At 41.7% G+C, this 12422-nt stretch overlaps 1 protein-coding gene across 19 annotated transcripts in view; it reads left to right on the forward strand.

Annotated features, from left to right (window-relative positions):
* Positions 1-12422, forward strand: part of LMTK2 (lemur tyrosine kinase 2) — a 96112-nt gene that overhangs the window by 66069 nt on the left and 17621 nt on the right. For 13 of the 19 annotated variants that reach the window (XR_011424498.1, XR_011424497.1, XR_011424496.1 and 10 more), the window contains exons 8-10: positions 6354-6438; positions 7721-7842; positions 12112-12261. Coding sequence is in view for 3 of the 19 variants with exons in the window: in XM_014729803.3 (XP_014585289.3) it covers positions 6354-6438; positions 7721-7842; positions 12112-12261 (357 nt within the window). In the remaining 16 variants the exon portion in view is untranslated. The remainder of the gene's footprint in view (positions 1-6353; positions 6439-7720; positions 7843-12111; positions 12262-12422) is intronic. The other 6 variants (XR_011424508.1, XR_011424507.1, XR_011424511.1 and 3 more) reach the window with 1 other exon arrangement.

Raw genomic sequence — 12422 nt, forward strand, 5'->3', positions numbered from 1 at the left:
AATACAAAAACAAACTAGATTTATCATTGGAAAAGAAGAGAACGTCACCCTTCTTTGCTGGTGACATGATGTTATGTATTGAGAAAAACCAAGATACCAGTTTCTATCAAAAATAAAGTTAATAAGAGCATTTATTGTGGCTTGCTATAAGACAAATATACTGAAGTTAATAGTTTTTCCCTGTACTGGGTATGAGAATCTAGAAATGAAGGTGAGGAAACCATTCCATTCTCAACAATGTCACAGTTATAAATTATTTGGGAGTAAATTATGTAAGAAAGACACAGGAATATATGAAGAAAGCTATGAAATCTTCTTGAAGGACATAAAATAATGTGTGGACAAATGGAAAGATGTACCATGTTGTATTTTATGTCAAAGACAGCACGAAAATGTCGCTTAACTCAAAATTAATAAATAATACAATTCCGATTAGAATCCTCACAGGCTCTTTGGGGAGGAGTGGTGGATGAGGTTATCTTTAGCTATGTATGGAAGAATAAATGTCTAGAAGAGCCACTAAACTATGGGGAAAAAAATGAATTATTGGGGCAGTAAGGGAAGCTAACTTTACCAGATAGCAGAATACGCAATAAGCCACTGAAATAAAAATCAAGGTGGTTTTGGCAGAGAAACAGATTAATAGACAGTACACAGTACATGGAGAAAGTTAATATCTGAAAAAGTGATATTTCAAATCAGTGGGAAAAGGATGGCTTATTTATTAGATGCTGACAAAATTAGTTATCTATTTGGGAAAAGAATTGGACCTCTGCATTATCCATTATATACAGCTAAAGATAAAAGAATTAAATATTAAAAATTGTTGGCAAAATTCTGGAAGACTGTATGTATAACCCAGGGATGAGTGAGGCCTTCTAAATCAAGACAGGAAGATAAAAGGGGGGTGTGGTTGACTATTACATCAAAATTAAATGCTTCATAAGCAACAGGTACCATAAACCAAGTCAGTAGACATCAGAATCGTGAAGATGCATCTGCAGTGCAGATATCAGCTGAGCCCTGATATCATAAGAGTTCTTTCAAATTGACAGGAAAACAACGACCCCGTAGAAAGATATACAAAGATATAAAAAGGCCAATAAACGTGAAAAGATGTTCAAATTCAGAAGTAGATAGAGACATGCAAATTACGTAACTGAAACTCAAGATTGAAAGGAACTGCTGCATCTCTTGCTAGTAGGAACGTGGGGGAACTTTTTCATCTATTGTGTGTATATGTCATATATTGCATATAAATTATTACACACTTCGAAAAACTCTTGGGCAGTAGTTGTGTAATTGAAATGCACACTCCCTTTAACTCCATCCCTAGACTCGATCCCGTAGGAAGTAGAAGCACTGGAACTGAGGAATGTGTGTTACAAGTATCTGTTGCAGCTTTGTTTGAAGTGACGGCAAAAAAGAAAAAAGGGAAACTGGAATAAATTTACGTACATCCGCACTGCGGAATACTACACAGCTATCGTAAGGGAAGGTTTAGAACTGCTGTACTAGTTGACGTGAGGGGTTTCCACATGGCGATGATGTTAAATAAGAAATAAAGATGCAGATAAGTAAGCATAATAGTGAATTTTTGTAAGACAGATTTTCTTAATCTCCTTATTTGTACATGTCCTCGAGCTGTGTCTGTAAGTATGAAGAAAAATCTAGAAAGGTTATACCTACCAGTTTGTTAACGTGTGTTCCCTGGAATGGGTGGACAGGGAAGGAGGAAGACAGTTTAAAAAATATTTTTTTTAAAGGCCACACTTCAGGAAGACTCAGAAAAAGCCTCGCAGTCATATAACCCAATTTACGCAGAATGTGTGTGTGTGCATGAGAGGGGTGGGAACGCCAGAGCTCTAGACTGGTGGGGCTGGCTGTGCGTGCCGGCCGGGAAGAGGAGCGTGCTGCAGGCTGTGCGTGTGAAGTAGGCAGGAACGGCGAAGGTGAGTGTCTCAGACGGCAGGCCACCTTGTTTGGGGTTCTATCCCTCGGTTTAAAATCATTTGTTGTATATAAAGTATTAAACGTTCCATTTTTCTAGATGGCCTTAGGCCCCATGGGAAAATTAATGTTTAATTAATTTGTGGTGAAGTGCTAGCTGTCTTTTTAAACCAGGTGGTTTGCCATTTGTGAAAGTGTGCACACATGGAACGTGCCGGCCGTCTTTGATCCTGGTCTGCTGCGGCCTTCTTGTCTAGGCTTGGATTCTGGGAGCTTGTCTGATAGGTAGTATGGCCTCACCCCAGGCCTCCTGCGTTGTCTGTGCCCTCCAAGTGATTCTGATGCACAGGCAAGTACCAGGATCAGAACCCTGGCTGTCCACTGTCCAATACCTGAGAACCGCTTCCTTGTATATTTTGTCCAGTTTTGTAGTTGTTTACAGTGGAAAGATAAGCCAGAAGTTGAGAACCATGTAGGCCTGAAAGTCCAACTCAGTGTTGGCCCTTGCCCAGCCCTGGGGAAAACTCAGAACTAAAGGCTTTATCTCCATTTTATCACCAGCCCACAAAACTCAGGCCATCAGTGGTGGATCACATTCCAGCCAGAGGCATTTTCCTCAAGGTCCATCCAGAATTTCACAGTGGAAGTATTCTCTGTACCGAAAACCTAGCAGGCACCTGAGATACAGCAGGCGCTCAGTAAAGGTGGTATGGTTCAGCCAGCAAGGACTGACCTAGTAGGCAAGGGCGAAAGCTGTCAAGACGCTAAGTCAGGTCGCCTCTTTGTGCCATATCAGAATCCTCTGGCTTTAATCTTCTGCTTGCGCCTGTTTGGGCAACATCCCGTCTTCAAGTGATAAGGGGCAGAGTCTCTTCAGAACCCGTGTAATGATTTTGAGTTTGAACCTTCGTGGCTGCCAGAGGCAGGGTGGTGGTGTGGTGATCACAGCGAGACTTCGGGGTTGAGGTTGTTCATTCTCCTCTCATCAGCTTTACTCGTTTAAGCCACGATACTTAATCCTTCTGAGCCTCTTTCTTCTGTGAGATGGGGATAATCTTTACCCTGGAGCACTGTTGTCAAGATTACGTAAGGTAACGTATGCCAAGCCCTAGAAAACGGTCGGTAACACTCAGTTCTTTTGCTCGCCATTTGTTACTTTTTATCAGGAATTCAGGTTGCCCAGAAAGGCATTGTAGGTAACATAAGCAGAGGTGTGGGTGATTTGAAAATGGCTCCAGTCCCACTGAGCTGTCTCCGTTAGAGCAGTCCTGCTGTGGATGGGTGCACTCTAGTTCTCCTGTGAGTTGGGAACAAGTGATGATGCTTTGTGAATTGCAGTGGGGACTCTTGAAATCTGTGGGCTCTACTTCCTGTGTCCATCAGCCCCACTCATGCGGCTGAGTCCCACACAGTCACTGTCAGCTCAGGCGACAGCAAGTGCTGCCAGCCCAGGGGAACCAAGCCAGGGCCTTGAGAGAGCCTTTCAGGGCTGGATCGCTTGGCAGCCTCGCCCCTAGACCTGTTTTTCAACTTGAAGGAAGAATATCCTGGGTATGTTTGTATTTCCTGACCCAAACCAGCCATTGACGTCAAGAGTTACCTCTGTTGTTAAGAAGTTTTCCCTTTGTGTTGTTCTGTTCTTTAGCTTTGCGTGTTATTGAGCTTCAGAGAATATTTATTTTTACCAATTTTGAATCAAATAGCATCGTCATCTTGCATCTGGATAGCACTTCAACGTTTTGAAATATATTTTATCTCTCTAGTTTTTAATTTTATCTTTATGAAAACCTTGTGAGTTGGCCCTTACAAGTGCATCTCTCTTTTTTTGTGAGGTAAGTGAGGCTCCAGTATATTAAGCGTCTTGCCCAAAGTCGCGCAGTTCTTAAGTGGAGCCAAGAAGTGCCAGGTCTTCTGACTTGTCCAGTGCTTTTTCCACTGTACTGTGGTGACTGGGATGTTTGGGGTGGAGATGGGGAGCGGGTTTAGAAGAAATTCCTCCAGTCGCCGGATTTCAGGTAGTGAGAAGCATTCTTCCTTTTCCTGGGAATATCAGTTGAACTGTATTAGAGTTTGTGAGGCCTTTTATAGTGAGAGCCAAAGGCCTTTTGCATATGGAACTTTCCATCTTTTATCTAACCTTCGCATCTGCTCTATCTAAAGACCTGCACTGAGCATGGGTAAGGAGAGAGGAGAGGAGCGAGGAGGCCGGGCGGGCCAGGAGTTAGTTGCACGAATGGCCTGAGTGGAACTTTCCAAGTGCCCTGAAGGTGTTCCAGCCAGCCTCAGGCCTGCGGGTGACACACGCCTGCCCCTGTTGGAATGCCGGCACCCAGCTTTTCATTCTGGCCTTAGGAGGGGGATGTTGGGAAGGTTGAGAAGGATCCATCTGTAGAGACTCTAGAAATAGTTGTCAGTGGTGCTCAGGAGCAGAACTTCTGTTGGCAAAACCCACAACATTGTCCATTGCAGCCGTCAGTCCAGTAGATAAAACTGCCTGACTTAAGGCATTTTCATTTTCTTGCCCTCAAATGGCATATTACTCCCCTGTCCCTCCCCTCCCTCCATTCCAGAAAATAGGGACCAATTCTCTTCTTAAGATTGGAAGTTTCTGGGGCCGGCCCCACGGCCCAGTGGTTAAGTTCGTGCGGTCCGCTTCAGTGGCCCATGGTTTCACCGGTTCAGATCCCAGGCGCAAACGTGGCACCACTCGTCAGGCCATGCTGAGGCGGCGTCCCACATGCCACAACCAGAGGCACTCACAACTGGAATCTACAACTATGTACTTGGGGGCTTTGGGGAGAAGAAAAGAAAAAGAAGAAGATTGGCAACAGTTGTTAGCTCAGGTGCCAATCTTTAAACAAAAAGATTGGAAGTTTCTGTATTGTTTGTACCAGTGGCGTGATGTGTCCTGAGGTTTTCCCAGCCACTTCCACAGGCCTGAAGGCTTCTGGAGGGAGCTCTGTGAAAATCACCACTTGTAAACAGAGAGAGTGTAGAGAGAAATTTAATATAACTAACTGGAAATTCAGATCAGCACATGTTTGTTGAGGAGCAGCCGTATGCGTGGGACAGTGCTCTGGTTGTTAATGTGTCATTGATAGTTACTGCTGGTGCCAGGAGGAAAATACTACCGAATGGTATCTTGCTAGCTTTGTGATCCTAGCAAAGTTACTTCAGTTCTCTGTGCCTCGGTTTCCTGCTCTGTAAATGGGGAAAATAATACTACCCACCTCAAAAGTTTGTTGTGAAGACTAAATGAGTTAATGTATGTCAAGTGCTTAGAGAAATGCCTTGCGTAAAGTAAGCGCTTTGTAAATATTAGCCATTATTATATAATTGAACCAATGTTATTATGTACCCAGCAGCCACTGAGTTATATCAAGTTAGCTGTCACTGTCGTCATTATTATTATTATATTTCAGGCGTGAGCTTTGGAAATGAAAATCAGAATTTAAGAATTAGTTTTAAGTTTTTGGTCTTCTACAGTCATAGAAACGCAAACGTTTATTTTAAGATTTGGACTATAGAAATTGAGTCATTGATAACTTTTATTTATGGTTTAAAACTATAAATTAGGTGTCCTTTTCTATTTTAATGTAGTGGCTTTTTTATTCGTATGCCAGTTGAAGATTAAAAAGATTCTAAGGGCTAAAGCCAAAATCCAAAACAGTTTAATCTTTTGTCTCTGTGGGAAGTTCCTTTAGAAAAACTGGTTTTTACTTTTCAAATTAGGTGTTTTTGAAAGTTAACTTGTTCTTAAACAATATAAGTAAATTGTTTTAAGTAAGTCTTGAAAATATGTTCTTTACCTCCCTTGTGGGGAGGTGGAGTTTGAAAGAGATGAGAGTAATTTGGAAAGGACCTCTGTATACCACTTGTATATTTTTGGAAAAGAAGTTAAAAAGCACACTTTTAGCGATGTAGATTATTTTTGGATGCTTGAGATTGTGACATTATTAATCCTTCCTTATAATAAATAGACTACTACTAGACTATTACTCAAGTAATGCAAGTTACTGTAAAAAAAAAATATGCAGACATTTTAGCCAGTAGTATTTTAGAATTCTTTCTTGGTCACTCTTAAAATACTAGGAAACAAGCCACAAATCTGGCATTAATGCAGAATAAGGCACAGATGTGTCAGTGCAGTGTTGAAACTTAGCAGTCCCAGTAATAGTCAGAGTTGCAAACACACCTGATCATCTCCATTATTTAAGTAATGAAGAATATGATATTTAAGCCTTTTTCTGTGGAAAAGAATTTTAAAACATTAATTAAGCAGGGAGTTCAGAGGGCTACTCTGATCACAAGAGCAAGCCTTTTTCCATGGCAGCTTCACGTCACACTGTCCTGGCTGCAGATGTTTCTTGTTCCCGTGTTCACTTCACCCTCTCTGCTTTCAGTGATTTAGCCCTGCGGAATTGTTTTCTGACCTCGGACTTAAATGTGAAAGTGGGAGATTATGGAATAGGATTCAGCAGGTACAAGGTAAGCCAACGGTTTAAGGGTCTCCCCTTAATCTGACTTAATTTCATAGGTGGTATCACAAAACGCCACTCCGTCTGTGAACGAGGGTAAGAATCTCGGCCACGTTACCACTTGGAGGGGGTTTGTTCCAGTCATTTGGATGATGGTGTTGGCTTCCGATGTGTGGTTTGTCTGAATCTGTGGCCTTGTCCCTGAGGGTTGGTAACAGCTTTCCGAATGCTTTGTTTGAAAAGACTTATCCACAGTGTAATTGAGAGAGCTTGACAGTGCAGCGTAGATTTTAGTGTGGACACTGGGCAATAACAGCTATTACCACTTGTATAATAACGTATGTCATATAAATATTTCCCTGTTATGTGTTCAGTAAAATTCTGGCTCACATTCCGTAAGCTTGGGGTTTTTATTTTTAAATTCTGTCATAAATATATCCCCAGAGAAAATGAGAAGTTGATGAGGTTTCGCTTGTGCGTGTTTGTGTAGCCCAGCTGAGGCCACACGATGTGAGGCAGGGACCGTGGCTGTCCCGCGCCATGCTGTCCGGGGCCTCAGAGAAGTCACCTGCCCTCCACTTTCTAAGCAGCGACGTGAGGATGATATCTGTTCTGTTTTAGGGGCTTCTGGTGAGGACCAGAGGGGTCCTATCTTCACAGTACTTTGTAACTAAAAAACATTAGGCAAATATTAGTTGGTTATTTGTCTACATGGTAGCTCTGTTGTCTTGAGCGCTTGCTGTATACCAAGCACTCTGAAGTACTTGACTGCATAATCTCATTTAATCCTCACCCTAAGGGGAGGTAGGTATTGTATCATCCTCATTCTGCAGATAAAGAAAAAGGCTGAGCCTCTTTGTTGCTTGCGCACAGTTGCATAACTGGTGAATGGTTGAACGTGGACTTACAACCCAGTCTGTTGGATTCTAAAGCCTGAACTCTTATTCATTAACCAGCACCACTCCCCTATTCGGGGCGTAAGGCCCAGCGTATTTTAAAGATGTTTTGCTCAGAGTCTGTGTTCTGTGCATCAGACACAGCGTACCTTCCTCTTCCAGGAAGGATGACTGAGCGAGCGTTCATGGCTCAGAGGCCAGCTCGTGAAGCCCAGGAGGCTTCGGAGAAACCCTCCCCCACCTTCTGCCCAGAAAGTCTCTCGTCATGCCCACTTTTTTCTCTGATATGTCTTTTGGGTTAAGTGTCTATTTTATGAGAATGACCTGAAATTAAATCATTGAGCTCACTAAAAGTATAATAGAATTCAAAATTCTGTATGCTTTCTAATAAAACAGGAGGATTATATTGAAACAGATGATAAAAAAATTTTCCCTCTGCGATGGACTGCTCCAGAATTAGTAACCAGCTTTCAAGACAGACTACTAACTGCAGATCAAACTAAGTATAGTAATATCTGGTATGTATTGATTTACCATTCTATTAGGCTTATGGGTAGCAAAGTACCTTCTTTCTCACTGGGTACTTTCTTAAGGGAAAGTAATTGAATAAGATGTAGGAACACAAGAGTGCCTGATGCTATGAAAAAGACAGTTTATTGACATCATAGTAATTATCACAGTTGTGATGATATAATTAACTTTTCTCTTATCCATTTGACAGTAATAAGCTCCGTAAAAACAAGAACCAAGTCTATTTTCTGTGCCCGCCACAGGGTCTGGCATATAATGGATATTTAATTAATATTTATTGAATCGAATGAAGAAACAGAAAGAAGTCTAGACTATTATGTAATACGGTGAATTATAGGAGGACAATTTAATGGAAATTGAAAATGTATCTAAGTTTTTGACTAACAATTTTTATTACTTCTTTATTATTTTATATCTACATTTTTTATGCTATTGTCCTGCTTTTTCTATTTCCTTTGTCTCTTCTTGCCTTCTTTTGGGTTGATTTTTTTAAACTGTTTTTTCCTCTTAGTTTGGGAGCTGTATTCTCTATTCCTGTACTTTTTTTGGTTACCCTAGAAATTATACCATGTATATGTCACTTACCTTAGTCTAGTATTAGTTTACTTCTTGGCCTTTCTGATCAATACAAGGACCTTAGAGTACTTTAACTCAGTTTGACTATACACCACACACACATGCAATTATATGTTATTATTGGGTATTTTAATTTTTTCTTTTAACCCCACAAGACCTTATTATTATTATTTTTTTTTTTAGCATCAATGTTTCTTTAGGTTTATCCACGTAATCAAATCACTTTAGTCTTTCTCCTTTTTTTTTTTTGTAATCTCAGACCTTCCATCTGGGGTCACTCTCCTTTTGCCTGAAGTATGTCCTTCAGAATTTCCTTGAGTGAAGGTCTCCTGGTAACAGACTCTCAGTTTTCTGTAGGTCTGAACATACTTTTATTTTGTCCTCATTCTTGAAATACGTTTTTACTTGATGACAGTTATTTTCTCTCAGCATATTGAAGATATCATTCTACTGTCTTCTGGCTTCCATTGTTGCTATTGAGAAGTCAGCTGTCAGTCTACCTAAGCTCTTTGAAGGTAATGTGACTTTTTCTCTCTGGCTGCATTTAAACTCTTCTCTTTGTCTTTTGTTTTTAGTAGTTTCACTATGATGTGTATGGGTGCGGATTTCTTATGTTTTTCTGCTGGGGATTTATTTGGCTTTTCAAATCTGTAGGCCGGTGATGTTCTTAGCCCTGACCCTTCAAATATTGCCATTTCCCCATTTTCTCTCCTTTTGGATGTCTGATGAGACATGTGTTATGCCTTTTTGCTCTGTCTTCTGCCTCTTAATCTTTCTTTTATATTTCCTCTCTGACTTTCTGTGCTACATTCTAGATAATTTTTCAGACCTGTGCTCCAGCCACTAATTCTCCCTTTTTGAAATTCTCTCTTCAGCTCTGTCTATTCTTCTATTAAGTTTTATAGTTCGGTTACTGATTTTTCAGTTTTGGGAAGTCTGTCTGATTTTTAAAATTTTGTCCCAGTGCTTTTAATAATAGGATTCTGATCTGCATCAGATAATTCCAATATCTTCAGTCTTTGTGGATTTGATCTTGCTGGTTCTTGATGGTTCCTTGTTCCCTTGGGGACCTTTTTGTGGTGAAGATCTTGGAATCCTGGAATCGCATTACATTCCTCCAGAGAGGATCTGTCTTTGCTTCTGTTGGGCACCTGGGTGTCCTGCCATGTGAGGTCACTGTACAAGTCCAGGGCTTTACGTGTCCAGCTTGAGATTTTTTTGGACCACTCAGATGATGTGAATTTGGGCTGCAAATTCAAGTAAGGGCCAGCTCTGTGGTTACAACTTCTTAGGGACTACCCCCCCACACACATGTCCGTATACACACACACACACTCACACGCCTGTACTCTCACCCTCACACACACACACTCACTCACAGCACCTCAATGCCAAGGCTATCTTTCAGGTTCCTGAAGGGAGGGAGGGGCAGGTTTATTCCCGCTATGAGGAGGTCTCCCTGTGAGACCCTTTACCTTCGTCAGGCCCAGACTTTGAGGCCCAGAACCTAAGTTCTGTGTTGCAGCAGATGCTCCAAGGGTAAGGTGGTTTTAGTGTTCTACTTAGTTTTGAAGTTCTAGATTTTGTCCTGGCAATTCCATGTCTTATCTGCTGCCTTTAAGAAGATGTGTTTTATGCTTTATCCATATTTTTACTGTTTTTAGCATTGGGCTTGATCTGGAAACTTAGCCTGTGTTCCCAGATGCAGAACCTGCCCCTTGTTTTTGACAGTTTGAGAAGTGTCTGATGGCAGGGCTGGCAGCAGTGCCAGCTCCCACCAGAGGCAGGGACCACATCACCCCATGCCAGAGGTGAACAAGGGGGAATTCTGTTCAGAGAGTTTGGTGGAAGAGGGGACAAGCACTACAGGACATTTTTCCTCCCAGAAGAAAGAGGCTTGAAGGTACTCAGGGAGGCACAAGCCGGTGTGAGGTGAAGAGTTGAATAGATAGGAAGAAGAGGAGGTGATGGATGGCGATTATCCTGGAGGAGACTGGAGGGACAGAATAGAGAGCTACAGGGCAGGGACTGACCTTGAGCGGGAGACACATCCGTCTTTCTCCGTGGCCTGTCTGAGGAGATAAGGAAGGGATGCTCAAGAAGGATGTTAGAAGTGATGGCGTGGGGAGTGGAGCAAGCGCGTGCTTGGGCGGAGGCTGGAGGGGGGTTTGGTTTCGGAGTATGCTTCACCAGGAGAGGGCAGGGAGCTAAATCAGGGCTTTGGGGAAGTTGAGCCAGGTAGTTATGTACCCGAGGTTAAGCTTGGTGCTGATAACACTCATTTTGCTACTAATCATACGCCACCCTTGTGATCTTTAATATTTCATGTGAATTTCTTATTGTTTTCGGATAAATTATAGACTCTCTAAAGTCATTGACTTCTTAGACTTCTCTTAGACTTCTTTTGTATCCAAAAATGTCCTCTGCTCATAGCAGTTCTGTGCCCAGGAGAAAGCACTTCTCACTTCTTGAATTGGGTTTGGAAATTTGAGTCCTTTTATTTCCTTATTGATAGAAATGATCTCTTAACTTAGATACTGAATATGCTGGGTTTTTTTCACTGATTTGTGAAATTAGCGTAAGAGAATTTAGCTTATAAGTTATATTGTATTATACAATGTCAAATGATAATCTTTTATTTATTCAAGATAGTTTATTATTCAAATAAGCGTTCTGGTGGATATTGATAAAAGTCATATAAACCATCAGTACCCAAACTGGCTGGATGTCAGGATCACTAGATAGCTTTTTAAAAATACAGCTTCCTAGGCCACGCCTTCATCTACCAACTCAAAGTCCTTGGGGTGGGTCCTAAATACCGATGTGTTAGTTTAAAGCTTCCAGATGACACAGGTGATCACCCAGGCTTGGGAGCCGTTGCAGTCAATAGGAGACTGTGGCGCACGACAGAAGGCTCACAGTATGTGGTGGGAAAGAAACGCAGAGGTGGTGTCGAGATGAAGAGTGAGTGTTCACGTGACTTGAGCGGCAGAGGCCGTTTCCTTGGGGACAGAGCAGTGGGACAGGTCCAGAGAAGGGGCATTCCTGCCCGTGGGAATGGCAGTGTACCTGGAGGCCTCGAGAGGCTCGGCAGGCGGCCTCTCTGTCACCCAAATTAGCTGGCAGAGTAATGGAGGGAAGTCCTGTCCTAATGGCAACAAAACCCAAACTGCTTAGGAATAACTATAACAAGAAACGTGTGGGTCCAGCTGGGAAGAGATGAGTTGTTCACATAAAGATTTCTAGATATTTTCTGGTGTTTACTGCTATTGGGAATGGGATTTGTTTTCCACCGAAAAACTCAGAATTCAAGATATTTATCTTGTTTCCAGTCATTCTGCTGAACTCTTAAATCATTCTCATGATCTTTCAGATACTTAAGTTGACAGTCATATTCCCTCCTCCCTGTAATTATGCCTTTTATCTCTATTTCATAATTTTTTGCATTGGCCTAAACTTCTAGAGAATTCAGTAGTAAACACGAGGAGGCGTTCTTGTTGCGTTCCTCATTGTGATGGAAATGCCTCTTTTTTTAAATCATGTTAAAGAGCTACCCTTAATAACCTTTTCAGTACACTCCTTGTCCTTAAAGTTACTAATGACATACAAATAAAAGTGTGGGCCTTACAAAATTTGACACCTAATGGGAGAAAGAAATAACCATTTTCTTTTTTCCGCAGGTCCCTGGGTGTGACACTTTGGGAGCTTTTTGATAATGCTGCTCAGCCTTATTCCAACCTTTCCAACTTAGATGTTCTCAATCAGGTCATCCGGGAGAGAGACACAAAGCTCCCTAAGCCCCAGCTGGAGCAGCCTTATTCCGATAGATGGTGAGTGTCTTCACATTTTACCATCTTCACGAGATAAGGAAATCCTCTTTCCATGGGCGTTAGTTGCATATTCCTTCTTCTTAAAAATGGATGTCATGAAAAGCAATCATTTGTACGTCATTCATGATTAATTTTAGAATTAACATCTATTTTAAAAATTT

This window comes from Equus caballus, chromosome 13 (genome assembly GCF_041296265.1).
Source record: "Equus caballus isolate H_3958 breed thoroughbred chromosome 13, TB-T2T, whole genome shotgun sequence".
Classification (NCBI taxonomy): Eukaryota; Metazoa; Chordata; class Mammalia; order Perissodactyla; family Equidae; genus Equus; species Equus caballus.